The following is an 18,841-nucleotide window of genomic DNA, read 5'->3' as shown; positions in this document are numbered from 1 at the left end:
TTAAGTCCGCTATGTTTCAAATACCAGGAAAATTGTGACGTATACATATCAGTGATATGATTCAAATTTGTAAAGCATTTTATCAGTAACAGCATCAATGTTATTATTACAGGAATTTGAATCTTAAAAGCATGTTTTAAAATTTTATTGCTGCCTTGGCAATTATTACAATATATTTAGTTCGTAAAGTAAACAACTGTTAAAACAATCCACTGGACTGTGCAAGACCGTGGATAACTTAAATAAGTTTATATCTATGTTATTGTTGCGTAAGATATTGTTATTTTCATTTATTTTCGCTAATCGTCAACAATGAGATAATATGCCTCGATCTTTGACATTGATGCAAGATATCAATTTGTGAAACACAAATACCCTATTGAAATCGACATTCTTTTGTCAGTCTATTGTAATAATTTGAACCATGTGCATATTACGATTTTTTACACGCGAAGCATTTAGTGCTCATAGGACTAAGGAAATACTTGCAAAGTTAAAACTTGTTGATGTCAACGTGCAAGACCTGTCAACAGAGGTGTGCTACCATGTGGAACTTGCTGAGGGTTGTGATTATCTGAACATCAACCAAATAAAGATACTTCAGTGGCTGCTCAGCTCTCCACTGCAGCCTCACGCACTAAGGAATGAATCTATGTACAAACTTATAAATGATGATCAAATTATCATAGAGATTGGTCCTAGGTAAGTCGTCGTCGAAGAAGTTAATTTATGTTTTTTTTATTGAATTACCTTTCTGTTTTAAGTTTCAATCACATCCTGTGATGTCCTCACGATTTCATTATGCATAAAATCTATATAAAAATTAAGAGAATTTTCTTGTATAAACTCAGAAATCATGGAAAATAGGATACTCTTTACTTTACATCAGCAGAAATAATCAAAATTGGTTGGGTTGAAGGTTAATGGAATTATGCAATTATTGTTTAAAACTAATCATTCAAGTAGTAAGAAGTAATAATTATTATGGTATTGTTTAAAATGTTTTAAATATCTCATTCTAATAGCTATTGGAAGTTTGTATTGGATTATGTGCCATAAATACTTTGTGTAATATTTCTAATTAAGATATAATTTCAGATTCAATTTCTCAACTGCTGATTCAAGTAATTCAGTTCAAATCTGTGAAAGTGTTGGTCTTCATGATGTGGTGCGTCTTGAGGTTTCCACAAGATTTCTCATTACATTTAACCAAGCCAAGAGTGTTAGCAAAAAACTCTTCGATGACCTGGCTGCACCATTGCATGATAGGATGACACAGTGTATATATACTACAGAGAATTTGCCCCGCAAAAGTTTTAATGAGGGTTTACCTAAGGATTTGGAACCCTGGTTTGTTGTACCATTACAAAAAGAGGGTATGGCAGCTATGGAACAAGTCAATAATAAGTTAGGTTAGTTATTGAGGACCAAAAACAATAAAATTCTAAGTTGTATGTTATAAAAGAGGTTGAAAGTATTTTGTTTATTATTGCCACTACTGCAATGATTTTGAGACTTAGACTGTCTCAAAAATTTCAATTGGAATAACTAGATGGTAAACTTATTATGAAAATAATTAATACAGAAACAATTCAAATATTTAGTATGTAATAACATCCAAAAAAACATTTTAAATTTAAATGTTGAAATGTCATTTTAGGTTTGGCTTTTGACACCTGGGATATGCAGTTTTATATGGATCTGTTTGTAAATAAGCTCAAAAGGGATCCAACTAGTGTTGAGTTATTTGACCTTGCTCAAAGTAATAGTGAACATTCGAGGCATTGGTTCTTTAAGGTAATTAGATTATTAGATTTTACTGAATTGTAAAATTATAAAAACACCTAAAAATAAAATTGGTTGACAATATTTTAGGGAAAAATTATTTTAGATGGCAAAGAAATAGATGAATCACTGATTGATATGGTTGCTTCTACTCAGAAGACCTCCAATGATAACAATGTTATAAAATTTGGAGACAACAGTAGGTAAGATCTAATTTGCTTACTGGGTACTTTAGTTCTACAAATAATCTTGAATAAACATAACATACGATTTTTATTTACAGTGCAATAAGAGGTTTTGAACACACAAAGATCATGCCAAGCGATGTGAAAGTACCATCTTTAATGGTTCCACAAGTGACACAATCAGATATAATATTTACGGCCGAGACTCATAACATGCCTACTGCTGTTGCCCCGTTCAGTGGAGCCACCACAGGCACTGGTGGACGTATCAGAGACGTCCAGGGAGTAGGTCGCGGTGGTCATACAGTTGCTGGAACAGCGGGATACAGTGTTGGCAATCTGTCAATTCCTGGTAAGACTGGGCATATCATTGTGACCTTGTAGTTAGTTAAGATTTCTGATTGATTTAATAAGTTGCATCAATCGATTTTTTGAGTAAAGAAAATTGCATTGTTTGTGTGAGTTATTGAGTTGTGAGCATTTTAGAATTTAGTAGGTTCTAACTGTTCTAAAGTTTTGAGACTGTTACAGTAAGAGACTGTTAAGAGGTTAAAAGCGCTTAAAATTATACAATTTAATTACTTATAGGATATGATTTACCTTGGGAAGACAAGAGCTGGAAGTACCCGAATAATTTTGCTAATCCTCTGCAGATTATAATTGATGCTAGCAATGGTGCTTCAGATTATGGCAATAAATTTGGGGAGCCTCTTATCTCAGGTATGGTTATAAAGAAGAAATTGACTGTGTGAAATATTTTATTGATGTTAATTTATATGTCATGATTATAAATAAATTGTTACAGGCTTTGTGCAATCTTACGGTTTAAAGAATGGTGATAATAAAAGAGAGGAATTTGTCAAGCCTATTATGTTTAGTGGAGGGATTGGGTATATGCCTCATGCCATGATCAAAAAGAACAAGCCAGACAAAGGTATGTATTTTAAATTAAATTGATATAAAACTTGTCAATTTAACTAAGTATTCAAGCATGACTTGTATATCAATTATTTAAGTTACTTATAAATCAATCAACAATGTCCATGAAGTCATATAATGTTTTACTGTTAGGTAACTTGAGTACTTACAATAGAGATCAGTTCCAAATGCTCTTGATCAAATGTTATTGAAACACAGTATTTATGAAACTAAGTCAAAATAATTAAATTGGTGCATTATTTACTAATTTAGCACCTCATTTATCATGGAAAGCGGAAAATTAATATGTCAAGTAATAATCATCTGTAAAAACAAAAGCGAACGATGTCGCCGGCAACAGCTAGTCAATATAGATTTTGGATCTACAGTACGTGAGCCGAATCGTTGAAATAGACTGGCTGGCGGACGCGGACACTTCCAAATCATGCCAACTTCTTGAGCGACCAAACTATAAAATTTAAATGAAAATTTTAACCTTAATTTTTTTAAGGAATGTTGCTTGTGAAGATTGGCGGCCCGGTGTATCGTATCGGCGTGGGAGGCGGAGCCGCTTCCTCGGTTGCTGTTCAAGGTGGTGATTCAAGAGATCACGCTCTTGATTTTGGAGCCGTCCAGAGAGGTTTGTCCAGCTAAATAGAAGTTCGGTACTTTTTAAGTTATTTTTAAAGGATTCCACTTCCTCATCTTTTTTAACGAAGCTGAAATTGCTATTTTAACAAAGAATTGCATAGCCTTTTCTCCAATTAAAGAAAATAATTCTAATTCAACTGCACATGATCTTATTCTTTTATTTTCATTTCGAACTTAGATTAGTAGATAACTTATCTAATTTACGTAAGTGACTTCTTAAAAAACCTTGCTAGCATGTAAAACCGCCCAGCAGTAGTTACTGGCGTGTTAACTTGTTGCATATGGAAAATAGACACATGAATGAATGAATGAATGAATACACTTTTATTGTACACCAAAGAAACAAAAAGTAGTTACAAAGATATAAATACAATCAAGAGAGTACAATTTGGTGGCCTTATCGCTACATAGCGATTTCTTCCAGGCAACCAATGGCGTAAAAGGAAAAAACATAGAAAAGAGGTAGGTGGTGCAATAAATAAGATTTAAAAATTATACAAATATATAAATATAAATAAAATATATATATATATATATTTCATGCATTTTTTTTTAAACCTACCGAGCCGATTGTGCCTTAATTTCCTTGTGTCGGTCAGTTAATACTTTCAGATTATAATACATGTCTCTTTTTAAATAGGTGATGCGGAAATGGGAAATCGTCTTAATAGAGCAGTCAGAGGTTGCTTAGAAGCTGAAGTTAATCCCATCGAATGTATGTATTATTTACACATTTTTTTTGGACAGTGAAGGATATTCAAAAGAAACAAAAATCAATAGCCATATTAACTAACTACCATTTTTGAGAATGAGACAGCAGAGGTTTCACATGGAGGAGTACCTAAGGCTAACCTAACTAGAAACTATGTCTAAGTTCGTCTACAGGATGCCATCTTAACATTTTCGCCTTGTTTCAATATCTCACAAAATATTTGATTTAATTTCAGTGATAACAGCGTTGGAACATTTAACTTCTTATAAAATAATCTAACCAGCCAAATTATAAGGCGTGTAATCTGATGTTTAAGCACGTAACGTATTTTCGGAATAGGGAATGCACGCTATTGATCTAATCTGCATATCTTTGGCAATATAGCCAATTTTGAATTGTTAATTCGAAAATTAACCTCCATAAGTTGGCGCTGTACATATTATCTTTGACAATATAGGTTTTCAAATTGTCAATTCGAAATTTTATCCTCCCCTCTATACGGCCCCTGTAGCTTTTAAATTTGTCTCTAGCTATTCATGACCAAGGCGCTGGCGGTAATGGTAACGTGTTGAAGGAGTTAGTGGAACCTGAAGGGGCTGTGGTTTTCACGGAGGAGTTTCAACTAGGAGATCCTACCATCACAACATTAGAGCTGTGGGGTGCTGAGTACCAGGAGAATAATGCTTTGCTCTGTACCAAAGAAAATAGGACTATTCTCGAAGGTACGCAAAATCTTATATTTTAATTTTTAGCTTTGTATACTCGCAGTGTTTCGTGCCTGTGGGATGTGACAGTTATTTTTTAATATGGAGTTTGACTAACCTATTGTCCCCATCTATATTCAGTACAACTCCGGAAACCTGCCACTTTGGATGACTTTGATCTTATATAAAACTTATTTGTGTTGGTATCGATTACCATAAGTTATACGCTTGATGAAGTCAAAATATTCGAAACCCTTTAAATTTTTCTATTTTCTAACATTTTCCAATAATAGAGAACTGGCTATTGTCGAGCAGAACATCGATAGGCTTTAGTCTAGTCAGCAAGTGCTTTTTTGACCAAATTTTTCAGCAGTCTACGAAAATTATGATCGAGGAATGATTATGATCGAAAAATGAAAATTTTTCAATTTGTCCAACAGGGCTATATTCTGAAGCCTTTCAAGAATTGCTCCAAGAAAGAAAAAAAATCTTTAATTTATAGTTTAACAATTATCACACTTGCAATGTTCATGTTCAGGCAGAAAAAAATTATTAATTAACTATTGAATAACTAATTGAATAATTGGATTGTTGTTTATTCATCTGTTCAGATAGTGTCTGAAATTTTCAATATTTTATTTTCACATTTAGTATGCTTAAATCCAAAGTGGGCGCGGCTTGCCCAAGCCAGAGTACCCGTTTTCGGCCGTATTTTCATCCCTTTGGGAAAATTATAAATATTGATCCTACAATTCCGGGAATCAAGACTTTTTTTTTAGTAAATTCATCCTCTTTTTGAATCTTTTTTCAATCTTTATTAGTCTTTGAGATATTTGCAAAAAACCAAAGCCCCCTTTTTTTTAGTTAATTGTTAATAACTTTTACAATATTTGCAAACGGATCTTCATTTTTTCAAAAATCGATCATAATTTTCGGAGACTGCTGAAAAAAGTTAGTCCAAAAGGCACTTGTTGACTAGACTATAGTCGTAAAAATGTAATAGGCCCGTTTTGACATTCGTGCAAGACCATAGAATGTATCTTGGAACGAAACTGAAAGAAACAAAAAAATAAAAATCAATTACACACAGTGTTTTAAAAAATACGTAATTTTTTTTGGGACGTTAAATAATACGAAAGAATATATCGCGAGTATTCTTTTTGCGCTTACTTCATAGTAGCATGCAATTTATAATTGTTGCGAAACGTTCCGAAAACAGTAACGTTCTCAGTCTTTTTTTTTTTATACTAGAGCTGTAACCATTTTTTTACTGACTATCGAAATTATATATTGTGTAGTTATTTTTACAGCAACGAATGAGCTTGGTTCTCAAAATGGGTTCTAAATAATGAGTCTGAGTTGATGTATCTGACCAAGCGGCACATGACTGAAGCGTCCCCGCGCGCACTGCGCAGTTTTTCGTTCCAAATCTTGTAAAGTTGACTGTGCGCTCGTTTAAGTTTGATATATATTGTTTACTTTTACGTTAACTATGGCTCTTCTATTTTGGACATTAATTTAAACATAGTGATTTGACTCGATTTTTGTGTTTGTTTTTATATAGTACTAACTCTGTTTCAACATGTTGAAAAGTGGACGTATAATCAACAGCCAGTTACGCGTATTGGTTGTGAAGTTAAAGGAATACTTTAAACGAACGAACACTTTACAATACATAATAATATCAATCCAGTACTGATACAAACTTGAATTGATTTATCGTGAGTATCGAGTACAGAGTCTTATGGTTCCATAACTAGTTACGTCGCGATGATAAATGTCAAAACGGGCCTATTATATTTTTACGACTATAACAGTGATAAAGGTTGTTGTCGTAGGATTGTAAGTTAACATTGAATTTTTATATGCGTTGATATTTTCAGAAATATGTCGTCGGGAAAGATGCCCCGTATCATTCGTTGGCGAAGTGACTGGCGACGGATTTATGAGTCTCATAGAGGATAAGTACAAGGAAAACTATTTGGACAACGCGGGTAGACTTAAGCCAGAGACGAAATCCAAACTACCCTATGATTTACATTTGGAAGCTGTTCTAGGTAATTACTAGTATTTGTAACGCCCAACGTCTTGAAAGAGAGAAGTTAAACCGCCCTGAGCGTAATGCTTTTAACTGATTATAATTCTGGTTTTCATTAAAAGTGTTTAAAAGCGAGGTTTCTTAGGTAAATAGTGATAAATATCTCTTGCACCGTATCTGGTAGCTTTTTGTGACAGAGCTGGTCAGGGGACACACAATCGCCATCTATATTTCTGCCTCTAAGTAGCATTGCTGTGTTTCGGAACAAAAAGATGCGTTTCCGGTGTAATTATAATAATAATAAAAATAATAATAAACGGCGCGTATTGTGAAAAGGTTCCTCACTCTGGAGCCCTGACTGCCGGTTGCTTGGGCATTTAAAAGCCCCGTAAGCGGAGGGTGGATGTTTTTTCTTATAAATTGTAATAGTGTTTTATATTTTTTTTAGCATCGTTATGAATTAAAAAAAAACCAATGATAATCAATGAATGATAGAAAAATAATAATTTAACATAATAGCCTTTATTAACAATCTTATAAATTACTTTTCACCTTATTCTACTACCAAAATATTTATTTTATTTATTTATCATAGGTTAAGTAAAGTAAAGTAATTATAATAATTATACAACCAAATGCGTACCTCACAGCTTATAATTACAGGTACTATGCTTTCGGTTGAAGGACACTGGGCGCACCATGCAAAGTGTTTCTCTGTTTATTGTCAAAAAAATTCAAAATTCATTTATTTCAAGTAGGCCTAATATAAGCACTTTTGAAACGTCAAGTCTGTCTGTGTGTAGTGACTCTACCACCGGTTCGGAAGGCAGATTCTACCGAGAAAAAGCCGGCAAGAAACTCAGCAGTTGCTCTTCTCCAACATTAACAATTTACATTTTACATTTCAAAATTCATTTTTCTATCTTGTGAGAGATGAAAGCGGAGCCGGATGCTTCCAAGCAACCTTGTCATTAAGAAATTCATTCATTCATTGGCAATGGTTTTCCACTTACTATCTGGTAGACTATCTTCTTGGTCCGTCAATTTTTGACGGTCGATTGGCGCTTTGGGCAGCGACCCTGCTTTCTGAGTTGAAGTCCGTGGGTTCGATTCCCACAACCGGAAAATGTTTGTGTGATGAACACGAATGTTTTTCAGTGTTTGGGTGTTTATCTGTATTTTATATGTACATTATTCATAAAATTCGTCAGTCATCTTAGTACCCATAACACAAGCTACGCTTATTTTGGGACTAGATGGCGATGTGTGTATTGTCGCAGTATATTTATTTATTTATAATTAGGTATAACTTTAAAAAAAGCGCTTTTGTTATATACTTACTTAATTCATACAATTGGTAATGGTATTTGGTATTCTTTTAGGTAACATGCCACGTAAGACTTTCGATTTAAAACGAGATAAGAGAACCAAACTGCCTCTCGCCTTGCCTAGTGGCGTTACTGTAGAAAAGGCACTGAACCGCGTCTTGAGACTGGTTAATGTCGCTAGCAAGAGGTATTTGACAAACAAGGTATGTTCATGGTTTAATCTTCTGCTACGCCACGAGTGTCTGTTTACCCATTATCTCGCCTATTTCTATAGAAAAAATACGAGTAACGAGTGGAGTTTTTTTTAAATCTATATACTAGCGCTTGACCGCAATCACACCCGAAGATAACTAGTGATGGTGCGGCCTAAGATGGAACGCGCTTGCCTAGGAGATGCCTATTCACTCTTGATTTGAAGGAACCCATATTATAGGTATTGGGGAAGACGGAAGCCTAAAGAACATTCCAGATCTTTGTGGTACGAATTAGCAAAAGGAAAGATATGTACCTATCTCGTGGCGGGCATACTAGCTCTACTGGTCTTTTATGGCTATAAACCTTTCTCATCGAGGGAGCAGACCCGTGTAGGAAGAGACCCTGTAGTGGGCCAGTAATGGGTTGATATAATGATGCAACTAAATTCCTCTTTATTATCAAACTAGTTGTATTTTTAAATTTGGTATTTTAACTAATTTATCCAAATATTATGTAACTAACAAAAATATCTGAAAATAATCGTTTGCAGGTAGACCGTTGTGTCACAGGTCTAGTAGCCCAGCAGCAATGCGTAGGGCCCCTTCATACCCCACTGGCCGATTTTGCGATCATAGCATTATCGTTTTACGAATTGGTTGGATCCGCAACGTCTATCGGCACGCAAAACATCAAGGGTCTATTAGACCCCGCAGCGGGAGCAAGGTTGTCCCTCGGCGAAGCTCTCACTAATTTGGTAAGCATTGTCCTTATCTCACTTATATATACGAGCATGGCAGTGTAAGACGTTGAGTTCACATAATCAAATTTTTTTTTTGGAATGTCAAAATATCAAAAACCTTCCGACTTTCAGATTTCAGCAGCTAGTTAAGCGAGTTCTATAAACATTTCCGTTGTAACATTATTTGTGCACTGAGATCTCAATATGAAATTTATTTTGAAATCTAAGGTATTCGCCGGAATTACCGAGTTGGAAGACGTAAAATGTTCCGGAAACTGGATGTGGCCAGGCAAGACTGGAGCGGAGGGAGCTTCTCTAGTCGTGGCTTGCGACGCGCTTTGTGGTGCCATGAGGGAATTGGGCGTGGCTATCGACGGCGGCAAAGACTCTCTCTCCATGTGCGCTAGTGTAGAGGGAGAAGCTGGTGAGTGCGATAACTTCTAAACCGTGGCGATAGTCGCTCATACTTTTCTGGTCCGATGTCAGCGTCGCATTCGAAAATAAAGAGACCAGCGGGCCAAATGGCACTTTCCGTCACCGGGCCAGATAAGTTTGGGGTGATACCTACTTATAAAAGGTGTAGCCCGAAGCGCAATGCATTTTGAATGTTATTAATTGTCTTGTTATGCTTTTCGCAATGTTAGGACAACTTTGAACTTAACAGACAATGAGAAGTGACAATTTCATAAATCTGTTTGTTTAGTACAATCACCCGGAACGTTAGTGGTGTCTACGTACGCGCCTTGTCCTGATATTACCGTAAAAGTCGAACCCACTCTTCTCGTCGAAGGCGCCGCGCTTGTCCATGTGCCGGTTACTCCAGGAAAATACAGGTAGTTAATTTTGAAATAATAATTAAGAGACCAGATAAGTCCGACTCTATGTCTTCTCTCTTCTTTTCCTCACATCTTTAAGACGGTTATAATATGTAGTAGATTCCTCAGCAATGCGGGACTGACGCTGCGAGGAATTAAATAAATGGATATTCGTTTGGTTTCTCATCGATGTGATTATTTTAATAGAACAGACAATTTTGTCATTAACAACTGGCTACTATAAATTATTTTTTACACAGTATTCGCGAAGTGTTGTATAAGGTATTTATAACTTAATTCTTTGTTCAGACTTGGGGGATCTGCCCTAGCACAATGTTACAAACAGTTGGGAGATAGTCCACCAGATCTAGACGATCCTAAAGTGTTGAAGTCTTTGTTCAAGGTCACACAGAGACTGCTAAAAGGTGAGACATTTTTTAAGTGACATAATTCTAAAAGCCTTACACCAAGCAAGCATAAAGTCAGAATTGCTATGTTATGGTTATGTGCATGCGCTATATAGTCAAATAAAATGGGCAATCCGACTCGGAATAAATGCCTTCATTTTGCCGTTCTAGAAATTATCTAAAAAAGTCTCCTATAATCTGGTGTACAAAAAGTATTATTAAATTAATATATAAAAAATTAAGGTATATACGAAAATTCAGCTTACTATCTCTCATTCCGGGATTCACCCCTTTATAATTTCCTGGAATAATATAGGAGAATAACTGTACCGTGTTATTTTAAGTATTGTAACTATAATATTCTAATATTTTTAGAAAAAAAATTGCTGTCTGGCCACGATATAAGCGAAGGAGGTTTTATAACAACCGTTCTGGAAATGGGTATTGGAGGTGTACGTGGTCTGGAATTGGATTTGAGAGTAGAAAATAATGTATCTGCTATAGAGGCATTACTTAATGAAGAACTGGGCATCGTCATAGAAGTAGCACAGAGTAATTTGGATTATGTCCTAAACGAATACAATAAACAGGGTGTTAAGGCTAAACTTGTTGGCAGAAGTGGAAAATATGGCATGAACTCTGAGGTAAAGTGGCACATTTTTCTTTAACGTGTCAGCTTTTTCAGCAATAAAAAACACCAAAAAATTTGGAATTGTTTTCCTTAAGTAGTTTTTGTAAAAAATGCTCGCTAAGAAAAGGGCAACTTATCATTCTTAGTTTAGCATAAATATACAAAGCCAGATGGTCTCTTATCACCTATGCGGAGATGGGTAAATGCTAGTTGCCAAAGAGGTCCTTTAAATTCGGACGGTTATAGGATCCGAACTTATGAAGCAGTTGCATAGCTTTCTTGTTCTAATATAATGGATGTAGTAGGCTAAGGACTCATCCCACTCAATATAAAATTATTTTTTCCAATAAAATGGTAACTGAAAGTCCTTGCTTTGAAAACATTAGTTTTAAAAGCTAGGACTTTCCGTAAAGCAAAGATAAAATGACCCAAATATCAAGGTAACTTCGGAGTTGTAATGTCCTATCAATAATACATAATCGAATATGCCGCCGAGCATATAATGTCTTGATCACTCTACATGATTATCTATGAGTGTTATTTTAAAATACATTGTTTTGATGTAGGTGGTAGTAAAGATTAACGGGGAATCGGTGTTGGACACAAAATTGATAAACGTCTACAAAATTTGGGAAGAAACCAGTTATCAATTAGAACGCCTGCAAGCTAACTCCGATTGCATCAGGCAGGAGTGGAATGGTAAGAACTATTGGTGAATATCATGATCATAATCTCAACCATCTATGTAAGGCAAAAAGTCAGTACAGTTTAGCGACAGTACCGGAAAATGTCAATGTGGCGTATGTAGCAAAGGTAAACCAGATACCCTTGATTTGACGGCCGATTGGCGCAGTTTGCAGCGACCCTGCTTTCTGAGTCCAAGGTTTGTGGTTCGATTCCCACAACTGGAAAATGTTTGTGTGATGAGCATGAATGTTTTTCAGTGTCTGGGTGTTTATATGTATATTATAAGTATTTATGTATATTATTCATAAAAATATTCATTAGTCATCTACCCATAACACAAGCTACGCTTACTTTGGGGCTAGATGGCGATATGTATATAAATAAAATGTATATAAATTATTTATTTATTATTTATATCACCTAGGAACTGAATACAAAATAAAGCAAAATATTTAAGAAAAGACTTCGTAATTTATTCTGAGGAGCTTCAAATCTATATAGAAGTATCCAAACGATGGGGAAAGGAATTCCCCTATACAGTAGTCTCTAACATTTTCTGGTCGCTCAAGTGAAGTAGCGCGCCCAAAAAGATTGGACTACTAGAAAACTAAAGATCTAATAAAGTATGACGGACTTTTTACGAGTCAACTTTAGTTGACCTTTTTTCATGCTTACTTTTGCTTTATGACTAATCTGGCACAGCCTGCGACTTGTTTAAGGTCGTCTGTCCACCTTGTGGGGGATCTATCAACGCTACATCTTGGACACAAAGCTAGATGGCTCAATGGTCATTGGGTCCGAAGTATAGATTTACATGCATTTCAACAATTACGATTGCCCTCATCCAATAGTTTCATATTTAATTGTGATAATATTGGTGTTGTTACATAATATAAAGAATTAATTTTTCGTTAAGGTCTCGGCGGTCGAAAAGGAGCTACATACAACGTCACGTTTGATCCCTCAGCAGCTGTTGTGAAATCAAAATCTGTTAGAGTGGCTGTACTTAGGGAAGAAGGTGAGATGAAATTAAGTTTTATTCCCAAAAAATATATTAAGTCTCCGTCTTCTATCAAATGAATTCTGGTGTAACATTCCAGCAGCAATAAATTTTTTGGCTAAATAATGGGCTGTACATTTTTTTATAAATTTTGAATATTAATGGAAAAATATAACAGAATGTTCTTGTTTTGGTAATATGAGAATTTTTTTTAGGAATAAACGGTGACCGCGAGATGATTGCTTCCTTGATGATGGCGAACTTCGAAGTTTATGACGTCACCATGAGCGATCTGCAAGCCAAAAAAATCACGCTTGATGCATTCCAGGGATTGGTTTTCCCAGGCGGTTTCAGCTACGCCGGTATTCCATTATTTTTGTTTTGTCTATTATACCTAAGTATTACCTAAGAAATTCTTCTCAAACTTTGGTTTATGTAATAATAATACGTAAGAAGTACTTAATATCGAAGGATTCTATGCAGTTCCTAGACTACATAAATGTATGTCTCAATTCTTAGTTTGTCTACTAAAATATAAGTACTTGATGGTATATTTTGGATACATATGACTTATTTTATAATTATGTATATGATATCATAAAATATTAGATTAGATAGTTATTAGATACAATAAACGTCGTTGCCTGGTGGAGATAGCTTTCTAGCAATAAGGCTGCATATTGTATTGATATTTGTTAATTTTAATTCTTGTTAAACTATTTTGTTACGTTTTGGTGTACAATAAAGTGTACTTCCATTTAACTCCGTGAATGACTGAAGATATATTTTATATTCTCAGATACCTTAGGTTCAGCTAAAGGTTGGGCCGCTGGAATTCTCTTCTCGGAATCTCTGAGCACACAGTTCGCTAACTTTAAAAGCAGAAATGATACGTTCTCTTTGGGCGTTTGTAACGGATGCCAGTTGATGGCGCTGTTAGGTTGGATCGATGCAGAAGAGACTAAACAAGTGATGAAGACTCAAATATTCCTTGACCACAATCAATCTGAAAGGTTCGTTGATTAGTTATTTAGCTATAAAATATTGGTAAATTTGGAATCGCAAAAAGTACTCTATTACGTGTAAGCAAAGAAAGGAATGTTGTATGTATTTTAGTTTTTATAAAGTGTTTGTATAGCTGTTAAAGATGATCATGAATATATCTTAGTTTTTCAGTAATTTTAGGACTATTATCAAACCCATTACGCGCACGGATCTCCTCTGAGAATGAGAAAAGTTGAAACCGCAATCCACCAATCTGGCCAAGTGCTGATTGATAGACTTAACACGCCTTTGGGAACATTTTCGAGAACTCTCAGGCATGCAAGTTTGTTCAAGATGTTTTCCTTCAACATTTAAAGAAAGTGATATTTAATTTCTTGAAATACACGTATAACTCATGCCAGGAATCGTACTCCTTTCCCCCGAAATGGTGGCCGCAGCCTTATACACTAAGCTATTACTGCTCCTTAGTTAATTTAGAGATAAAATATTTACCATGAAGTAACTTATTCAGACACCATACCTCTATCATTCAAGAAACGTAATATATTTCTTTTAAACTTTTAAACAAATTTTCATTCTATAAACAACAGATTTGAATGTCGCTGGTCGGCTGTGAAGATCAACGAAAGGGCTACCGAAGATGTTTGGTTCCGCGGAATGGGTGGTAGTGTGCTTGGAGTTTGGGTGGCCCACGGTGAAGGAAGATTCACCGTTTCCGACCAACAAATACTCAGTAAGCTGCGCATGAACGGTCAGGTCGCGATGCAATATGTTGATGATGATGGATTACCCACGGAGATCTATCCGATGAATCCAAATGGAAGCCCAGGTTAGTATAATGGATGTACAATTCTATAAAGGGTGAATCAAAAATAAGTATTATTGATAGCTATTTTATTCTATATTCCTAACTTAAGATAAAGGATAAGGAAATATAGGAAGGAAAAGGATAAAGCTTAAAAGCTATTCTGTTAATACCAGCTATACTCCATCAATTCTTGTTTTCCTCTATAAATAAATACATTACCTGTGTGTGATCTTGATTTAAGTTTTGCGTTCACTCATATAGGGGTGAAATTATTGGCGTTGAAAAATTGTACTCTTCTTTTTGTTCTTATCCCATGTTAAGTGTGGCTGCAGATATCTTCTCACTTCTATTAGCCATTAACTCACTAACCACTCCTTTTAGCATATTTTTTACCCACTCAATCGTGTTATTTTTGTCTTCCAGGTTATAATTTAACATACTCTTGCTTAAATGATTTTCTCACTCCACATTAAATGAAGATACTGTGCCAGTCTATTACTCCTCATATTTTCTGTCACTGGTACTACTTTTAAAATGCTTCTTAAATATTCATCCATCAAAACATTTGCATTTTAGTGTGTACTTGGTAGTAGGTTAGTGTTTTCATCTCTTCCGTTCACTACTTAACATTCTGAAATGTAATGCAATGTGAAAATAAAAGTTCATTTTTTTGCAGAGGGGCTAGCCGGCGTAAGGTCCAGAGATGGACGGCACATAGCAATGATGCCTCACCCCGAGCGCTGCGTGTTGCGCTGGCAGTGTGCCTCGCCCGCACCGCAAGCCGCAACTCCCGCCAACCACGCCTCGCCCTGGCTGAGACTGTTCCACAACGCATATGTCTGGGCTTCACAACAATAAACTTTATTTTTACAATTAGCGGCCGCGTCATAACAAAAAAAACATCACTGTATTATCTATGCCTACCTTTCTTCCATTGCCTAAAGCTATATACCTCGCTTTCTGAGTCCAAGACCATCCATGGGTTCAATTCCTAGAAGGCACTTTTGATGCATGCATGTTTTTTTTTCCTTTTGTAAACGATGGTGATAATTTTTCAATTCGTTAACTTAAAATTAAAGCTACATGGGTTACAAACGTGCCTCGTCTAAGCTAGCTTTTATTTATCATCATCTGAATATGTCAGAATACAAACACCAGAGAATAGGGTGTTTGTTTCTGGTAAGAAATAACTACAATTTTATTTGACTCGATACATCTTCTGGTGGGTTAGACTGCTGACCCATTAGCCAAATAGTTTTCAGCGGACTGTCTGCTAGAAGAGTCTAAACTGCAAATTGGAATGTACGACTTCTGCCGACTGGATCTAATTTTACATGTACGTTTACTCCGTAGTCAGATCGGCCTGACGGAATGTACGTAATTTTTTTTCAAAGACAGGTTTTTAACAAATGAGCGACAAGCAAAAAAACTAATGATACCACCCCAAAAATATAAAGAATTGTCATTAATTGAAAGTAAAAGATTTTTTATAACTATAAATTTATATTTAAGCATGTATGAATTATAGTAAATAAGCACAACATATTCACATACAAGATAAGCATTCCAGCTTTAATAAAAAATCTCGAATTATTGTTATACAATGTGATACCCATTATAAAATATGAGCAGTGGTATTTTTGATACTATAATATTATAGGAGCATAGATAGATATTGATGTTATGTCATCATCTTTAATTAAGAAAACATGCATTTACATAGATTGGTTTTTGAAAATATAATCAAATTTTTAGTTGTACAATAAAACTCAAAGTGCCTTACTATGTTTTTATTTTTAATGAATATTACTAACAAAAATCATATTCAAATCCTATTATATAGGTTTCTTGATTGGGTTACGAATAATATTATTTAGTTGATGAAGATTTATTCAGTATACAAGATTTCTAATAGCATTTGAATATGGTAGTATTTGTTAAAATGTAGTTTAGGTACATATTTACATTAAACATATAGTTTAAAAACATGTATTTTTTACACAAAATAAATATATTTTTTTTATATAAAAACAGTTTTACTATGACAACCATTATTTCTGTAAACAACATAAAATCTGAAAATCTGAAATTCTTGCAGAGTTCTCCAAAGCTTAATGTTAACCTCTCTGGTGCCTAAAACCTCTCAATTATAAGGCACCAGTGCACTTTTTGTCTGGTGGGATTCTTAAGGCCTGTATAATTAAAAACCTATTTAAAGTAGAGGTAATGAAATGAAATGAAAATGAAAATACACTTTATTGTACACCTAACAGAAATTAAATTATAAACAAAAACAACACAATAAAACACAGGTACAAAGGGCGGCCTTATCGCTAAAAAGCGATCTCTGCCAGGCAACCCAATTGGAAAGAAAAAAAAAAAACACAGACTTAAGGGTTAGGTTGTACACAAGAGCAGAGCAGTTAACAAATTAAAAATAATTATACATATCAATTATTATATCATACAAAGTAAAAGCCTACAACACAAAGAAAAGTGACTCCGAAGCAAAAAAAAATAAAAAATAATTAATTACGTATTGGTTTAATATAACTGCCATACCCCCCTAACAGGTTAGCCTTACCATCTTAGAATGCAACAGTTACCCCACGTGAGTTAACTTGGGGAAAAAAAAAGCTTCAGCTCATCCTTTTGTGAATAGTTCATTCGAGTGTATCAGTTTTTTCATTGCAAATGAATGAAAAAACTGATACATTTTCACATTTTTATAATGTATAATTGGTTTTTTAATATTGATTTTAAATATAATTTGAAAAGTTGTTATAAAAACTACATACTTCACTATAGAAATTTATTCTCAAACAAAAACCTATTTTTCATAAAATTACTATATAGGTTTTATATTACGAGGTAAATGGTTTGGGAATTATATATTCATAACCATGATTTCTTGAATAGATCTGCACAAATCCTTTCTGCGTGATTTCTCTAAAGCTTCACATAATGTGTAGAACCATCTTTGTTTATCACAGCGTTCAAAATATGTGTCAAGTATATCTTTCGCCTTTTCACTTAATGCTTGATGTTTACTGTCAATATCTTCAATAACAATTTCTCGTATTTTGAGATTCCTAGCTAGATCACGCCAATATCTTCCAATTTCCTCTATGATTGTATCCTTAATTCTTTGTGTTTTATCTTGAGGTATAAAAAACTGATTGTTTACACCAGTTTCTGTTTTCTCCTTGTTAAAAGCGGGTAGCTTGTTTTCAAGGGCTGTAATGATTCATAATTAAAAAACTATTTAAAATTAGCAGAACACCTTAAAATATTTTCCTCCTTTACAATTTACCTGCCTAATCATATTATACAATAGCAACAGATTTAAAAGCTCACCAAAATAATTTAATTTGAACCGAAATAAGTTAAAATATAACCAAATTAATTGTTTTTCAATTTCCATAATTCCAATTAAATAAATGCTCACAAAATATAATAGTAATCTTTTTACTTCATTTTCAAGAAATGGCAGCAAAATTTAGGTAAGCAAGAAGTGAGGTTCAGCTTATTTGTTTTACACAAACAATTTAATTAAAAAAAATGATTATAAAAGTTTTGACCAAAACCATATCTGTTTCACAGTTTAATGATTCCTACATATAACAAATTAAAGGCAGTAAATAAAGTGGACTTACCATAGTAATTAACATATTCTCTAGGAACATGACTAATTTCATAGTCAGATATTCTCTGTAGAAGTTCATTGTTATTTAGTCTTCGTGCAATTTCTTTTAAAGGTCCAATATCGTCTTCAGAAAGAACATCTCTGATTTCTAGAATTTTCAATAACTGACCTATAGTGTTCACCTGTTCGTATTTACGCTCGGAATCTATATCGTCTTTATAAAACTCTTTTAACTTGAGCAACAGGTGGCGGTTATCACTTTTCCCTAAATTAAGAACAATCTGTTGTTTTAAATGCGTGTATTCTGATAAGGTCATTTTAATTTGCCTCCTCTTTAGTTTGCTGTGAGCCAAACAAAAGGATAGCCACTTTATTTACAGGTAAAGGTTAATTTATAACAAATCATTGGGATAAACACCACTTTTTCCAAACACGTAAATTATATATGTAGATGATATAGAATTATAGACAGTTGACAAAATGTATTGACAATTTATTGACAGTTGTTGGTTTCTATACGTTTCAATCAACGCGACGCTTTAAACAATTTTTTTTGTAGCTTGTTAGAAACGAGAGTTGACATACGA

The 18,841-nt window shown here is 34.4% G+C and overlaps 2 protein-coding genes across 2 annotated transcripts; one reads left to right on the top strand and one right to left on the bottom strand.

Annotated features, from left to right (window-relative positions):
• Nucleotides 1-157: 157 nt before the first annotated feature.
• LOC120625600 (phosphoribosylformylglycinamidine synthase) lies at nucleotides 158-16,573 on the top strand. The gene is made up of 23 exons (XM_039892665.1): nucleotides 158-702; nucleotides 1,099-1,412; nucleotides 1,661-1,797; nucleotides 1,876-1,988; nucleotides 2,069-2,322; nucleotides 2,559-2,690; nucleotides 2,776-2,904; nucleotides 3,400-3,528; nucleotides 4,180-4,254; nucleotides 4,782-4,973; nucleotides 6,839-7,012; nucleotides 8,376-8,524; nucleotides 9,067-9,270; nucleotides 9,484-9,679; nucleotides 9,959-10,088; nucleotides 10,380-10,495; nucleotides 10,853-11,121; nucleotides 11,675-11,807; nucleotides 12,712-12,813; nucleotides 13,011-13,157; nucleotides 13,595-13,808; nucleotides 14,391-14,629; nucleotides 15,285-16,573. The coding sequence occupies exons 1-23, from the start codon at nucleotides 425-427 to the stop codon at nucleotides 15,464-15,466; spliced, it is 4,008 nt and encodes a 1,335-aa protein (XP_039748599.1). The 5' UTR covers nucleotides 158-424; the 3' UTR covers nucleotides 15,467-16,573.
• Nucleotides 16,574-17,406: 833 nt separating this feature from the next.
• LOC120625719 (fas-associated death domain protein) lies at nucleotides 17,407-18,709 on the bottom strand. Its single transcript, XM_039892882.1, has 2 exons — nucleotides 18,265-18,709; nucleotides 17,407-17,845 (listed from the first exon to the last, which is right to left on the bottom strand). Exons 1-2 carry the CDS (start codon nucleotides 18,569-18,571, stop codon nucleotides 17,496-17,498), a joined length of 657 nt encoding a protein of 218 aa, XP_039748816.1. The 5' UTR covers nucleotides 18,572-18,709; the 3' UTR covers nucleotides 17,407-17,495.
• Nucleotides 18,710-18,841: the final 132 nt, after the last annotated feature.

This window comes from Pararge aegeria, chromosome 8, assembly GCF_905163445.1.
Source record: "Pararge aegeria chromosome 8, ilParAegt1.1, whole genome shotgun sequence".
NCBI lineage: Eukaryota > Metazoa > Arthropoda > Insecta > Lepidoptera > Nymphalidae > Pararge > Pararge aegeria.
This window is presented reverse-complemented; position numbering and strand designations above follow the sequence as displayed.

What these genes read in the sequence shown, in the direction of transcription:
- LOC120625600 (XM_039892665.1), top strand. Translation starts at nt 425, where the DNA reads ATGTGCATATTACGATTTTTTACACGCGAAGCATTTAGTGCTCATAGG. An exon ending in TAGTGTAGAGGGAGAAGCTG is followed by an intron (nt 9,680 to 9,958) that starts GTGAGTGCGATA and finishes CTGTTTGTTTAG; the next exon opens with TACAATCACCCGGAACGTTA. An exon ending in GAATCCAAATGGAAGCCCAG is followed by an intron (nt 14,630 to 15,284) that starts GTTAGTATAATG and finishes ATTTTTTTGCAG; the next exon opens with AGGGGCTAGCCGGCGTAAGG.
- LOC120625719 (XM_039892882.1), bottom strand. Translation starts at nt 18,571, where the DNA reads ATGACCTTATCAGAATACACGCATTTAAAACAACAGATTGTTCTTAAT. An exon ending in AGAATATGTTAATTACTATG is followed by an intron (nt 17,846 to 18,264) that starts GTAAGTCCACTT and finishes GAATCATTACAG; the next exon opens with CCCTTGAAAACAAGCTACCC.